This window comes from Leuciscus leuciscus (genome assembly GCF_965113295.1).
Source record: "Leuciscus leuciscus genome assembly, chromosome: 13".
NCBI lineage: Eukaryota > Metazoa > Chordata > Actinopteri > Cypriniformes > Leuciscidae > Leuciscus > Leuciscus leuciscus.
The window spans coordinates 399701-414700 of NC_138737.1; the positions used below are offsets into that span (position 1 = coordinate 399701).

Genomic DNA, 15000 nt, shown 5'->3' on the forward strand with positions numbered 1-15000 from the left:
ATGAATGAACCGAAGAGTTTCCTGTAAACCAGACGTCATTTACATGCCAGTCATGTGTTGGTCTAAACTCTAAACGAAGAGCTCTCGCCTTCCCTTAATTAAAACCATCCAGCCGTGTTGTGCTCGCATTACGGCTCATTGTTCGGTGGAATACACGAGCGTGGGAACGCTCCTGAAGTAGGGAAGCGCAACAGACGCCGATTGACTCGGTCGAAGCGATGGAGAGCGTTTGAAGTGATCAGTGAAAGGCTTTAAAACTCAACGAGGATCTGAACAGGATTTTTTACTGTGCCAACTTTCTAAATCTGCTCTGTTTTCAGATCGCGGCGTCGTACGGAAACGTCATCTGTGTGTTTGAGCCGGTGGAGGTCAGTCCGCAAGGGAAAGCACAGAAAGTGAGTTTCTTCTGGATTAAACATGCTCTGTTTAAGGTGTTCAATGCGGAACAATCTCCTGAAAATAGCTCAGAGAGTTGAGCGTGCCGCTTGCAACACCAAGGTCATGGGTTCGATTCCCAAGGAATTCATGAACCCACAAACTAATGGACACTGGGGGTCAGAAGTAATAAGGAGGGAATTATTATGATTTTTTATGTGTCTGAAAGAGTCTCTTCTGCTCACCAAAGCTGCATTTATTTGACCAAAAATACAGTAAAAATAGTGAATTATTATTATGTAAATCATCTGCTTTCTATGTGAATATATAGTAAAGTGTAATTTATTCCTGTGATCAAAGCAGAATTTTCAGCATCATTACTCCAGTCTTCAGTGTCACATGACCCTTCACAAATCACTCTAATATGATGATTTGATGCTCAAGAAACATTTATGATTATTATCAGTGTTGAAAACAGTTATTAACAGTTTATTTTTCAGGATTCTTTGATGAAAAGAACTGCATTTATTTAAAACAAATCTTTTGTAACATTATTAAAGTCTTTACTGCCACTTTTGATCAATTTTATGTGTACTTGCGTAATAAAAATATTAATTTCTAGATCTTACTGACCCCAATCTTTTGAACAGTAATGAATCACGGTTTCCACAAAAATATGAAATTAGATATTTTACTTTATTATTCATCAAAATAAATGCAGCCTTGGTTTTCTTTCAAAAACATACAAATCTTACTTATTCCAAACGTTTGACGCCCAGTGCACTCCTTGAATGCAGTACATGAAAGCATCTGACAAATGCATGCGTGTTCAGGATGTTAGCATGTGATGTTTGGTGTTGTGTTCAGCAGAAGCTGAATTATCACTGGCAGAAGAGCGGGCAGTTCGTCCTGCAGTCCGTGGCACAGATCCTGACGTGGCACCCGACCGGTACGTGAGATCTCCCTTACTCCAGTGAAGTACAGATACTACTGCTCAAGTATTACTCCATTACTAGTAAAAGTTGTAAAGACCGATTTTTACTGAAGTACTTGTTTTTAAAAGTACTTGAGTATCAAAAGTAAAAAGTAAATGCATTGTTACCGTAGCTCATGCCTCTGAAGCAGTGAATACACTGACCAGTCTGTAGGATCTGTGGAATTAAGAGCTTTTAGAATGTTATAAAACCTATAGAAATTAAACAACTGAATTGACAAAAAACAGACAGCCATAATCATCTAACACTCCTTCCACCCCCACAACAGAAGTACACATCTATGTGTCCATTCATGCACAATGAATCAAGTGGTCTGTAAATTCAGACTGATCAGAAAAAAAGCTACACAACCACAAACAGCAAAACTCTTTATTTATTGATATGACATTGTCCCGACAGTCGATGTACGGCTTAGTGAGCATTATTCATATTGAGAAGCCATGATTTATTAACAACGACATATAGATATATTTAGGAAAATATGGAAGCCTGTATTAATCACTTGGGAATGTGATAACTATATACTGGTTTTATACTGCATTATATCTTTGTAACCCTTAATTTATTTACCTAACTAATGGTATCTTGTTATGGTAGGACTTTTTGTTTCTTTCTCTTTTTTTCTCTATATTTCCCCCCACACCCTCCTGATGTTACCGCTGCGATCTGTGTGGAACACCTTTATTTTATGTATCAGGGATATTAATCTTTAACTCAAGTTCCCTTATTTTTACACATTTGGTATACTGTGCTGTTGTTTATTTTTTGGACCTTTGTTCAGAAAAAACAAGTGTCATATTAGAAAACTAAATAAAGTTTTAAAAAACAACTAACGCTGTTCTCTAACGCTGTTCTCTAACGCTGTTCTCTAACGCTGTTCTCTAACGCGGTTTTCCTCTCTAACGCTGTTCTCTAACGCGGTTCTCTAACGCTTTTCTCTAACGCTGTTCTCTAACGCGGTTCTCCTCTCTAACGCTGTTCTCTAACGCGGTTCTCCTCTCTAACGCTGTTCTCTAACGCTGTTCTCTAACGCTGTTCTCTAACGGTGTTCTCTAACGCGGTTCTCTAACGCGGTTCTCCTCTAACGCTGTTCTCTAACGCGGGTCTCCTCTCTAACGCTGTTCTCTAACGCGGTTCTCTAACGCTTTTCTCTAACGCTGTTCTCTAACGCGGTTCTCCTCTCTACCGCTGTTCTCTCTAACGCACGCTGTTCTCTTCTCTAACGCTGTTCTCTAACGCTGTTCTCTAACGCGGTTCTCCTCTCTAACGCTGTTCTCTAACGCGGTTCTCCTCTCTAACGCTGTTCTCTAACGCTGTTCTCTTCTCTAACGCTGTTCTCTAACGCTGTTCTCTAGCGCTGTTCTCTAACGCGGTTCTCTAACGCTGTTCTCTTCTCTAACGCTGTTCTCTTCTCTAACGCTGTTCTCTAACGCTGTTCTCTAACGCTGTTCTCCTCTCTAACGCTGTTCTCTAACGCTGTTCTCTAACGCGGTTCTCTTCTCTAACGCTGTTCTCTAACACTGTCCTCTCTAACGCTGTTCTCTAACGCTGTTCTCTTCTCTAACGCGGTTCTCTAACTAATGGTATCTTGTTATGGTAGGACTTTTTTTTTCTTTCTCTTTTTTTCTCTATATTTCCCCCCACACCCTCCTGATGTTACCGCTGCGATCTGTGTGGAACACCTTTATTTTATGTATCAGGGATATTAATCTTTAACTCAAGTTCCCTTATTTTTACACATTTGGTATACTGTGCTGTTGTTTATTTTTTGGACCTTTGTTCAGAAAAAACAAGTGTCATATTAGAAAACTAAATAAAGTTTTAAAAAACAACTAACGCTGTTCTCTAACGCTGTTCTCTAACGCTGTTCTCTAACGCTGTTCTCTAACGCTGTTCTCTAACGCGGTTTTCCTCTCTAACGCTGTTCTCTAACGCAGTTCTCTAACGCTTTTCTCTAACGCTGTTCTCTAACGCGGTTCTCCTCTCTAACGCTGTTCTCTAACGCGGTTCTCCTCTCTAACGCTGTTCTCTAACGCTGTTCTCTAACGGTGTTCTCTAACGCGGTTCTCTAACGCGGTTCTCCTCTAACGCTGTTCTCTAACGCGGGTCTCCTCTCTAACGCGGTTCTCTAACGCTGTTCTCTAACGCGGTTCTCCTCTCTACCGCTGTTCTCTCTAACGCACGCTGTTCTCTTCTCTAACGCTGTTCTCTAACGCTGTTCTCTAACGCGGTTCTCCTCTCTAACGCTGTTCTCTAACGCGGTTCTCCTCTCTAACGCTGTTCTCTAACGCTGTTCTCTTCTCTAACGCTGTTCTCTAACGCTGTTCTCTAGCGCTGTTCTCTAACGCTTTTCTCTAACGCTGTTCTCTAACGCGGTTCTCCTCTCTAACGCTGTTCTCTAACGCGGTTCTACTCTCTAACGCGGTTCTCTAACGCTGTTCTCTAACGCGGTTCTCTAACGCTGTTCTCTTCTCTAACGCTGTTCTCTTCTCTAACGCTGTTCTCTAACGCTGTTCTCTAACGCTGTTCTCCTCTCTAACGCTGTTCTCTAACGCTGTTCTCTAACGCGGTTCTCTTCTCTAACGCTGTTCTCTAACACTGTCCTCTCTAACGCTGTTCTCTAACGCTGTTCTCTTCTCTAACGCGGTTCTCTAACGCGGTTCTCTAACGCGGTTCTCTAACGCGGTTCTCTAACGCGGTTCTCTAACGCGGTTCTCTAACGCTGTTCTCTTCTCTAACGCTGTTCTTTAACGCTGTTCTCTAACACTGTTCTCTAACACTGTCCTCCTCTCTAACGCTGTTCTCTAACGCTGTTCTCTAACACTGTCCTCCTCTCTAACGCTGTTCTCTTCTCTAACGCTGTCCTCCTCTCTAACGCGGTTCTCTAACGCGGTTCTCTAACGCTGTTCTCTAACGCTGTCCTCCTCTCTAACGCTGTCCTCCTCTCTAACGCTGTTCTCTAACACTGTCCTCCTCTAACGCTGTTCTCTTCTCTAACGCTGTTCTCTAACGCTGTTCTCTAACGCTGTCCTCCTCTCTAACGCTGTTCTCTTCTCTAACGCTGTTCTCTTCTCTAACGCTGTTCTCTAACACTGTCCTCCTCTAACGGTGTTCTCTTCTCTAACGCTGTTCTCTTCTCTAACGCTGTTCTCTAACGCTGTTCTCTAACGCTGTCCTCCTCTCTAACGCTGTTCTCTTCTCTAACGCTGTTTTCTAACACTGTCCTCCTCTCTAACGCTGTTCTCTTCTCTAACGCTGTTCTCTAACGCGGTTCTCCTCTCTAACGCGGTTCTCCTCTCTAACGCTGTTCTCTAACGCTGTTCTCTTCTCTAACGCTGTTCTCTAACGCTGTTCTCTAACGCTGTTCTCTAGCGCTGTTCTCTAACGCTTTTCTCTAACGCTGTTCTCTAACGCGGTTCTCCTCTCTAACGCTGTTCTCTAACGCGGTTCTCTAACGCGGTTCTCTAACGCTGTTCTCTTCTCTAACGCTGTTCTCTAACGCTGTTCTCTAACGCTGTTCTCTTCTCTAACGCTGTTCTCTAATGCTGTTCTCTAATGCTGTTCTCTAATGCTGTTCTCTAACGCTGTTCTCCTCTCTAACGCTGTTCTCCTCTCTAACGCTGTTCTCTAACGCTGTTCTCTTCTCTAACGCTGTTCTCTTCTCTAACGCTGTTCTCTTCTCTAACGCTGTTCTCTAACACTGTCCTCCTCTCTAACGCTGTTCTCTAACGCTGTTCTCTTCTCTAACGCTGTTCTCTTCTCTAACGCGGTTCTCTAACGCTGTTCTCTTCTCTAACGCGGTTCTCTAACGCTGTTCTCTAACGCTGTTCTCTAACGCTGTTCTCTTCTCTAACGCTGTTCTCTAACACTGTCCTCTCTAACGCTGTTCTCTTCTCTAACGCTGTTCTCTAACGCTGTTCTCTAACGCTGTTCTCTTCTCTAACGCTGTTCTCTAACGCTGTTCTCTAACACTGTCCTCCTCTCTAATGCTGTTCTCTTCTCTAACGCTGTTCTCTAACACTGTCCTCCTCTCTAACGCTGTTCTCTAACACTGTCCTCCTCTCTAACGCTGTTCTCTTCTCTAACGCTGTTCTCTAACACTGTCCTCCTCTCTAACGCTGTTCTCTTCTCTAACGCTGTTCTCTAACGCTGTTCTCTAACACTGTCCTCCTCTCTAATGCTGTTCTCTAATGCTGTTCTCTAACGCTGTTCTCTAACGCTGTTCTCTAACGCTGTTCTCTAACGCTGTTCTCTTCTCTAACGCTGTTCTCTAACACTGTCCTCTCTAACGCTGTTCTCTTCTCTAACGCTGTTCTCTAACGCTGTTCTCTAACGCTGTTCTCTAACGCTGTTCTCTTCTCTAACGCTGTTCTCTAACGCTGTTCTCTAACACTGTCCTCCTCTCTAACGCTGTTCTCTTCTCTAACGCTGTTCTCTAACACTGTCCTCCTCTCTAACGCTGTTCTCTAACACTGTCCTCCTCTCTAACGCTGTTCTCTTCTCTAACGCTGTTCTCTAACACTGTCCTCCTCTCTAACGCTGTTCTCTAACACTGTCCTCCTCTCTAACGCTGTTCTCTTCTCTAACGCTGTTCTCTAACACTGTCCTCCTCTCTAACGCAGTTCTCTTCTCTAACGCTGTTCTCTGACGCTGTTCTCTAACACTGTCCTCCTCTCTAACGCTGTTCTCTAACGCTGTTCTCTAACGCTGTTCTCTTCTCTAACGCTGTTCTCTAACACTGTCCTCTCTAACGCTGTTCTCTTCTCTAACGCTGTTCTCTAACGCTGTTCTCTAACGCTGTTCTCTAACGCTGTTCTCTAACGCTGTTCTCTAACGCTGTTCTCTAACACTGTCCTCCTCTCTAACGCTGTTCTCTTCTCTAACGCTGTTCTCTAACACTGTCCTCCTCTCTAACGCTGTTCTCTAACACTGTCCTCCTCTCTAACGCTGTTCTCTTCTCTAACGCTGTTCTCTAACACTGTCCTCCTCTCTAACGCTGTTCTCTTCTCTAACGCTGTTCTCTAACGCTGTTCTCTAACACTGTCCTCCTCTCTAACGCTGTTCTCTTCTCTAACGCTGTTCTCTAACACTGTCCTCTCTAACGCTGTTCTCTAACGCTGTTCTCTAACGCGGTTCTCTAACGCGGTTCTCTAACGCGGTTCTCTAACGCGGTTCTCTAACGCGGTTCTCTAACGCTGTTCTCTAACGCTGTCCTCCTCTCTAACGCTGTCCTCTTCTCTAACGCTGTTCTCTAACACTGTCCTCTAACGCTGTTCTCTTCTCTAACGCTGTTCTGTTCTCTTCTCTAACGCTGTTCTCTTCTCTAACGCTGTTCTCTAACGCTGTTCTCTAACGCTGTTCTCTTCTCTAACGCTGTTCTCTTCTCTAACGCTGTTCTCTTCTCTAACGCTGTTCTCTAACGCTGTTCTCTAGTCAAGTCAAGTCAAGTCAATTTATTTATAGAGCACAACATAAAAACAACGTTTGTTGATCCACAGTGCTTTACAGATGGTCAAAAGGTTAAAAAAGATATTTTGATATTTAAAAAAACAAACAAACAAACAAACAAAAAAACAAACAAAAAAAAACAACACACAGCATCACTCAAATGCAAGAGTATAAAAATGAGTCTTTAAGCTAGATTTAAAAACGTTGAGCGAAGGAGAGGCCCTGATATTAAAGGGTAAGCTATTCCAAAGTTTAGGGGCAGCAACCGCGAAAGCTCTGTCACCTTTGGATTTGCAACGTGAACGAGGGACAGATAAAAGAAGCTGGTTACAAGATCTTAATGACCTAGAAGTTGTATATGGCTGGATAAGGTCACAGATATAATCCGGGGCTGATTTTTGCAGTGCCTTATATACAAAAAGAAGGACCTTAAAATCAACTCTGAATTGAATAGGGAGCCAGTGCAATGAAGCAAGGACAGGAGTAATATGCTCCCGCTTTTTTGTTCCTGTCAGCAATCTGGCTGCCGCGTTTTGAACCATCTGAAGCCGAGATAGAGTGCTTTGAGGAAGGCCGACATACAGAGAATTACAATAGTCCAGTCTAGAAGAGATTAGTGCGTGGATGACAATTTCAAGATCCTTTTGAGAAAGAAAATGTTTTACCTTCGCAACAGATCTGAGGTGGAAGAAGCTACTCTTTACAACCATGTTTACCTGCTTATCGAATTGTAGTAAATGATCAAAGTGGACCCCTAGATTTTCTCTAACGCTGTCCTCCTCTCTAACGCTGTTCTCTTCTCTAACGCTGTTCTCTTCTCTAACGCTGTTCTCTAACGCTGTTCTCTTCTCTAACGCTGTTCTCTTCTCTAACGCTGTTCTCTAACGCTGTTCTCTAACGCTGTTCTCTTCTCTAACGCTGTTCTCTTCTCTAACGCTGTTCTCTAACGCTGTTCTCTAACGCTGTTCTCTAACGCTGTCCTCCTCTCTAACGGTGTTCTCTTCTCTAACGGTGTTCTCTTCTCTAACGCTGTTCTCTTCTCTAACGCTGTTCTCTAACGCTGTTCTCTAACGCTGTTCTCTTCTCTAACGCTGTTCTCTTCTCTAACGCTGTTCTCTAACGCTGTCCTCCTCTCTAACGGTGTTCTCTTCTCTAACGGTGTTCTCTTCTCTAACACTGTTCTCTTCTCTAACGCTGTCCTCCTCTCTAACGCTGTTCTCTTCTCTAACACTTGTTCTCTTCTCTAACGCTGTTCTCTTCTCTAACACTGTTCTCTTCTCTAACGCTGTTCTCTTCTCTAACGCTGTTCTCTAACGCTGTCCTCCTCTCTAACGCTGTTCTCTTCTCTAACGCTGTTCTCTAACACTGTCCTCCTCTCTAACGCTGTTCTCTTCTCTAACGCTGTTCTCTTCTCTAACGCTGTCCTCCTCTCTAACGCTGTTCTCTTCTCTAACGCTGTTCTCTAACACTGTCCTCCTCTAACGCTGTTCTCTTCTCTAACGCTGTTCTCTTCTCTAACGCTGTTCTCTAACGCTGTCCTCCTCTCTAACGCTGTTCTCTTCTCTAACGCTGTTCTCTTCTCTAACGCTGTTCTCTAACACTGTCCTCCTCTAACGCTGTTCTCTTCTCTAACGCTGTTCTCTAACGCTGTTCTCTAACGCTGTTCTCTAACGCTGTTCTCTAACGCTGTTCTCTAACGCTGTCCTCCTCTCTAACGCTGTTCTCTTCTCTAACGCTGTTCTCTAACACTGTCCTCCTCTCTAACGCTGTTCTCTTCTCTAACGCTGTTCTTTAACGCTGTTCTCTAACGCGGTTCTCCTCTCTAACGCGGTTCTCCTCTCTAACGCGGTTCTCCTCTCTAACGCTGTTCTCTAACGCTGTTCTCTTCTCTAACGCTGTTCTCTAACGCTGTTCTCTAGCGCTGTTCTCTAACGCTTTTCTCTAACGCTTTTCTCTAACACTGTTCTCTAACGCGGTTCTCCTCTCTAACGCTGTTCTCTAACGCGGTTCTCCTCTCTAACGCTGTTCTCTAACGCTGTTCTCTAACGCTGTTCTCTAACGCTGTTCTCTAACGTGGTTCTCTAACGCTGTTCTCTAACGCTGTTCTCTTCTCTAACGCTGTTCTCTAACGCTGTTCTCTAACGCTGTTCTCTTCTCTAACGCTGTTCTCTAACGCTGTTCTCTAACGCTGTTCTCTCTAACGCTGTTCTCCTCTCTAACGCTGTTCTCTAACGCTGTTCTCTTCTCTAACGCTGTTCTCTAACACTGTCCTCCTCTCTAACGCTGTTCTCTAACGCTGTTCTCTTCTCTAACGCTGTTCTCTTCTCTAACGCTGTTCTCTTCTCTAACGCGGTTCTCTAACGCGGTTCTCTAACGCGGTTCTCTAACGCTGTTCTCTTCTCTAACGCTGTTCTCTAACGCTGTCCTCTCTAACGCTGTTCTCTTCTCTAATGCTGTTCTCTAACGCTGTTCTCTAACGCTGTTCTCTTCTCTAACGCTGTTCTCTAACGCTGTTCTCTAACACTGTCCTCCTCTCTAACGCTGTTCTCTTCTCTAACGCTGTTCTCTAACACTGTCCTCCTCTCTAACGCTGTTCTCTAACACTGTCCTCCTCTCTAACGCTGTTCTCTTCTCTAACGCTGTTCTCTAACACTGTCCTCCTCTCTAACGCTGTTCTCTTCTCTAACGCTGTTCTCTAACGCTGTTCTCTAACACTGTCCTCCTCTCTAACGCTGTTCTCTTCTCTAACGCTGTTCTCTAACACTGTCCTCCTCTCTAACGCTGTTCTCTAACGCTGTTCTCTTCTCTAACGCGGTTCTCTACTCTAACGCGGTTCTCTAACGCGGTTCTCTAACGCGGTTCTCTAACGCGGTTCTCTAACGCGGTTCTCTAACGCGGTTCTCTAACGCTGTCCTCTTCTCTATCGCTGTTCTCTAACACTGTCCTCCTCTAACGCTGTTCTCTTCTCTAACGCTGTTCTGTTCTCTTCTCTAACGCTGTTCTCTTCTCTAACGCTGTTCTCTAACGCTGTTCTCTAACGCTGTTCTCTTCTCTAACGCTGTTCTCTAACACTGTCCTCCTCTCTAACGGTGTTCTCTTCTCTAACGCTGTTCTCTTCTCTAACGCTGTTCTCTAACGCTGTTCTCTAACGCTGTCCTCCTCTCTAACGCTGTTCTCCTCTCTAACGCTGTTCTCTTCTCTAACACTGTTCTCTTCTCTAACGCTGTTCTCTTCTCTAACGCTGTTCTCTTCTCTAACGCTGTTCTCTTCTCTAACGCTGTCCTCTAACGCTGTCCTCCTCTCTAACGCTGTTCTCTTCTCTAACGCTGTTCTCTAACACTGTCCTCCTCTCTAACGCTGTTCTCTTCTCTAACGCTGTTCTCTAACACTGTCCTCCTCTCTAACGCTGTTCTCTTCTCTAACGCGGTTCTCTAACGCTGTTCTCTAACGCTGTTCTCTAACGCTGTTCTCTTACGCTGTTCTCTAACGCTGTTCTCTAACGCGGTTCTCCTCAGGTACGTGTCTCCTGACGGGCTCGGCGTGTCTTCAACTGTGGTGTAACGTGTGTCTCAGTGCAGATCCTGAAGATGAGGCCGTGGGTCCTCAGCGCTCCTGGAGAAGCATATGGCAATGCAAGTCAGTGTTCGTCCTTCACGTTACTCTGAGTTTCTCTGAATACACTCGAACCGCTCCAGTAAAATCTCTCTGGATGTTACAGGTCCGCCGCTTCGACTCACTTCATCAAGTTTTCCCCTGACGGAGAGTTTTTTGCGACCGCAGGACAGGTTTGTGCTTGTACATGTGTGATACGTGCACTTAATGTCTTGGGATTTTGTCAATAACTATTATTAGACAATATGGTAACACTTTACAATAAGGTTTCCTTAGTTTACATTAGTTATCATGAAATAAGAATGAACTGCACTTCTACAGCATTTATTAATCTTAGTTGATGTTAGTTTCTACATTAACTAATTCATTATTAAAATCAAAAGTTGTATTTGTTAACATTAGTTAATGTCCCAATGAGTTTCATATATTTGTTCAGAAGTGCTCATTGCTCAGAGATGAACAACAGTTTCACTAGCTGTGTTTCCATTACAGATTTGTGCAAAACTTTTGCGATATTTTCTTAATGTCAATAAAAAACTATTGCAAATGACAGCGTTTCCATTAACCGATGTTATGTGACTAAAACGTAATTTTTTTTCTCTGGTGGAAAACTCATAAGTCATTCCAAAAATGATGGCAGCGGATGTTGGTAGGTTTACGTTTCCATTGGGCCTGTTTTCAGTTCGCAATTTCAATTTGCGCAATGTGAAGGGTAACGGAAACACGGCTACTGTGAACGCTTTTCGTTGGGGGAAAAGTGTGTACTTTATTCCAAATCTGAGTGTGTTGTTGCAGGACGACTGTTTGGTGAAGGTGTGGTACAGCACCAGCAAATGGCAGGCGGACGTCACCAAACTCTTCACCCCGCTCGACCTGCGCTCTGAGATCAACTTCTCCTTCATTTACCTGGCTCACCCTCGCTCCGTCACCGGCTTCTCCTGGAGGAAGACCAGCAAACACATGCCCAGGTGAGTCCAGTCTCGAAGTCTCGGCCCTCAGACGCCTTACGCCGTGTCCTAACCAGACGCGATGCGATAAGATTCCAGCGACAAGCAATTTTCCTGTCCACACCAGAAGCGAAGCGACTACACACTGCAAAAAATGCTTTTCTTACTTAGTATTTTTATCTTGTTTCCAGTCCAAATATCTTCAAAATTCTTAAATCAAGTTGCATTTACTGTCTTGTTTTCTGGGGCAAATAAATCAAAATTAAGTGAGCTAATATAACAATGCAACAATCGTACGTACGAAATTCCCAGGAAGACTTGAACGCACCAATAGAAAGCGTTTCTAAAATAGAATCGTCATGTGTTGTGGCAAATTCAAAGTCTTTCTGGCCATCTAAACTTACCATTTCCAGACTTCATGTCTTATGCCTTTTTCTTATCGTTAGGTACCCAGTGGGCATCCTCATCCTCATCCCCATCTCTATCTCTATCTCTTCTTTTCTGCCCCTCCACATCTCTCTCATCTCTCTCGGGGCCTTCTTTCTATTGGTGGAAAATTTCAAACATCTTATATAACAACCACCTGCGTCCCTCCTTCAGGTTTCCGGGTCCCTTTCACCCCTCTGACCTCTCTGACCTCTTTTTCTGTCTGGTACATCAGCTTATAAACTTAATACATGAGACAAAGAAAATCGCGTCTGGTTAGGACAAAAACTCTGATTAACATGGAAAAGATGCCTTTTATCGTGCGTCGCGTCTCATTAGGACACGGTTTGACGCTCTCGCTGTGTGTGTGTGTGTTCCTCCAGAGGAGTGGTGTGTAACGTGCTGCTGACCTGCTGCAAGGACAGTGTGTGTCGACTGTGGGCCGAAACGCTTCTGCCCAGCGACTGCCTGCTGTCCGGACTCAGACACAACGACAAGACAAACAACATGAAGAAGTCCTCCAGCAACACCCTGAACCAGAGCCCGATGGAGGTGAGCGAGCAGAAGGCTGTGTGTCCACTAGTGGTGCAGCGCAAAACTCACGGTTCGGATCATTTACGGTTTTTGAGCCACGAATCGGATCATTTTTTCGGATCAGCAAAATCCTTTGCTGTTCATTTATTACTTAAAGCTCACTTGAAGTTCTTTGATATCACATCAAAAACTACTAACCCTAACTGATAAAGTTCAAAGATTATTAAAAACAAGTGAACAGTCAGTAATAAAATAAGAACAAATTCACAAATTACACACAGAGATGAACACTAAATAACAAAGTTAAGGTCTAACAGCAGTGTTCAGATACAGAGATTAATAATTAAGCCTAAATGTAAAATAACACTTATTGTTCCCTGTAGAAATTAAATATAGTTTAATCTTTGTTAAAGCTGTATTCATTTATTAACATTAATGACAGACGACAGCACATGTTAGTCACATGCACCCCCACACTGATGATCTGCGGCTCCTCTGTTCACAGCTGAACCTGAAGCGCTCGTGGAGAGAGGAGGTGAGGAGTTTATCTCAGCTCTCGTACACCGGTCCTCTTCCACAGCAGCAGAACAAACACTACTCACACCGCGCCAACATCACGCACGCCAACGCCCTGTGCCACTTCCACATCGCTGCCAGCATTAACCCCGCCACAGGTAACGTGACCTTTACTGATGCTCTCTGAAACTCACATGACTGGAGACTGTACAGAGATGATGCTGAACTCACACTCAGTTGGCCTGATTCATCAGGTGTATATAATAGTAAATGGTTTACTAAACATGAGTTGATGAAAAGCTGTACACTCCCAGTCATAAGTTTTGGATCGGTCAGATTTTTAATGTTTTTAAAAGAGTCTCTTCTGCTCACCTAGGCTGCGTTTATGTAATTAAAAATACACAAAATACAGTAATATTGTGAAATATTATTATAATGTAAATCCGCTGTTCTCTATGTAACATCGATAATAATCATAAATGTTTCTTGAGCATCAAATCATCATATTAGAGTGATTTGTGAAGGATCATGTGACACTGAAGACTGGCGTAATGATGCTGAAAATTCTGCTTTGATCACAGGAATAAATTACATTTGAAAATATATTAAAATAGAAAAGAGTCATTTTAAATTGTAGTAATTTTTAAAAAATATTACTGTTTTTTTTATGATTTTTAAACAAATAAATGCAGCCTTAGTGAGCAGAAGAGACTTCTTTTAAAAACATTAAAAATCATACAGATCCCAAACTTTTATGCTGTCGCTCTTGACTCTCATCTCTTTCAAACCTGTTGTCAAAACACCTGCGAGACTCACAGGCCTGTGTGTGTGTGTGTGTGTGTGTGTGTGTGTGTGTGTGTGTGTGTGTGTGTGTGTGTGTGTGTGTGTGTGTGTGTGTGTGTGTGTGTGTGTGTGTGTGTGTGTGTGTGTGTGTGTGTGTGTGTGTGTGTGTGTGTGTGTGTGTGTGTGTGTGTGTGTGTGTGTGTGTGTGTGTGCAGACATCCCTCTGCTGCCCTCCATCTCCTCCATGAACGGCTCGGATGAGGAGGAACCGGGCGGCTCGTTCACCGTCCACTGGCTCAACAACAAAGAGCTGCACCTGACGCTGAGCATGGAGGTGTTTCTGCAGCAGCTCAGGAGCCGAGACGAGCAGAACGGACCCGCAGAGGCTCATGGTACTGTCACATCAGTGCGTTCGGTACTGTCACATCAGTGCGTTCGGTACTGTCACATCAGTGCGTTAGAGACTGATTCACCATATTAACATGTGAGAGTGGCAAAACACTGGGGAAGATGAGGGAGAACAGGGTCATGCCATCCGTCCAGCGCATTTAACTGTAGAAATTAAATATAGTTTCATCTTTGTTAAAGCTGTATTTTGTTGTTTTATTAACATTAATGACAGACAACAGCAGGAATATTACTCTGCTGCCACTTTAAGACCGAATAAACTGACAAACATCCGGTTTCTTTCTCAACTGTTCACTGATGACAGAACCGAGAGAATACTTACAGCTTTCCTGTAGCTCAGTGGTAAGAGCATTGCGTTAACAACGCAAGGTTGTGGGTTCGATCCCAGGGGATTGCACATGCCTATGTATAAATGTATAGGATAATGCAATGTAAGTCGCTTTGGATAAAAGCGTCTGCCAAATGCATAAATGTAAATGTACTTGATGAGACGGGGATTTAGACATGTGTGTATGTGTGTGTGTTCAAGGGCAAGGAAACGCGAAAGAGGAATCAGTTCGGTGTTCGATCCTCTCTCTCTCTCTCTCTCTCTCTCCGTACGCATCACAGATCTACTGTTTCACACCTGGTGTTTACATTGGAAAACTATGGAAATTGTAGCGCATTGGATCTAAAAAAGGCGTTCTGTGTGATGTGTGTGTTATGAAATGAGTCGCACTGGGATATGAGATTTAGGTCACACTAGAGCTCTAGATGTTCATAACGGATATTGCGTGGGTTAAAAAGCTGTTGTTGTGTGACATTTGTACACTAATAAGCCTGTGAGGATTCGCATGCATCAAAAAGGCTTTTCTTACTCAGTATTTTTGTCTTGTTTCCAGTCCAAATATCTACAAATTCTTAAATCAAGATGCATTTACTAAAGTAGTAAAATGCCATAAGATATTATTTCTTGT

The 15000-nt window shown here is 43.5% G+C and overlaps 1 protein-coding gene and 1 long non-coding RNA gene across 6 annotated transcripts in view; one reads left to right on the top strand and one right to left on the bottom strand.

Moving 5' to 3' along the window:
• LOC309512059 overlaps window positions 1-15000 on the bottom strand; it is a 39172-nt gene that overhangs the window by 17711 nt on the left and 6461 nt on the right. The gene's annotated exons all lie outside the window — the stretch shown is intronic.
• Window positions 1-15000, top strand: part of dmxl1 (Dmx like 1) — a 61674-nt gene that overhangs the window by 6300 nt on the left and 40374 nt on the right. For 3 of the 5 annotated variants that reach the window (XM_082187444.1, XM_082187447.1, XM_082187446.1), the window contains exons 4-11: window positions 321-395; window positions 1243-1324; window positions 10334-10454; window positions 10537-10603; window positions 11226-11398; window positions 12187-12355; window positions 12843-13011; window positions 13852-14028. In XM_082187444.1, coding sequence (XP_082043570.1) covers window positions 321-395; window positions 1243-1324; window positions 10334-10454; window positions 10537-10603; window positions 11226-11398; window positions 12187-12355; window positions 12843-13011; window positions 13852-14028 — 1033 coding nt within the window. The remainder of the gene's footprint in view (window positions 1-320; window positions 396-1242; window positions 1325-10333; window positions 10455-10536; window positions 10604-11225; window positions 11399-12186; window positions 12356-12842; window positions 13012-13851; window positions 14029-15000) is intronic. The other 2 variants (XM_082187445.1, XM_082187448.1) reach the window with 1 other exon arrangement.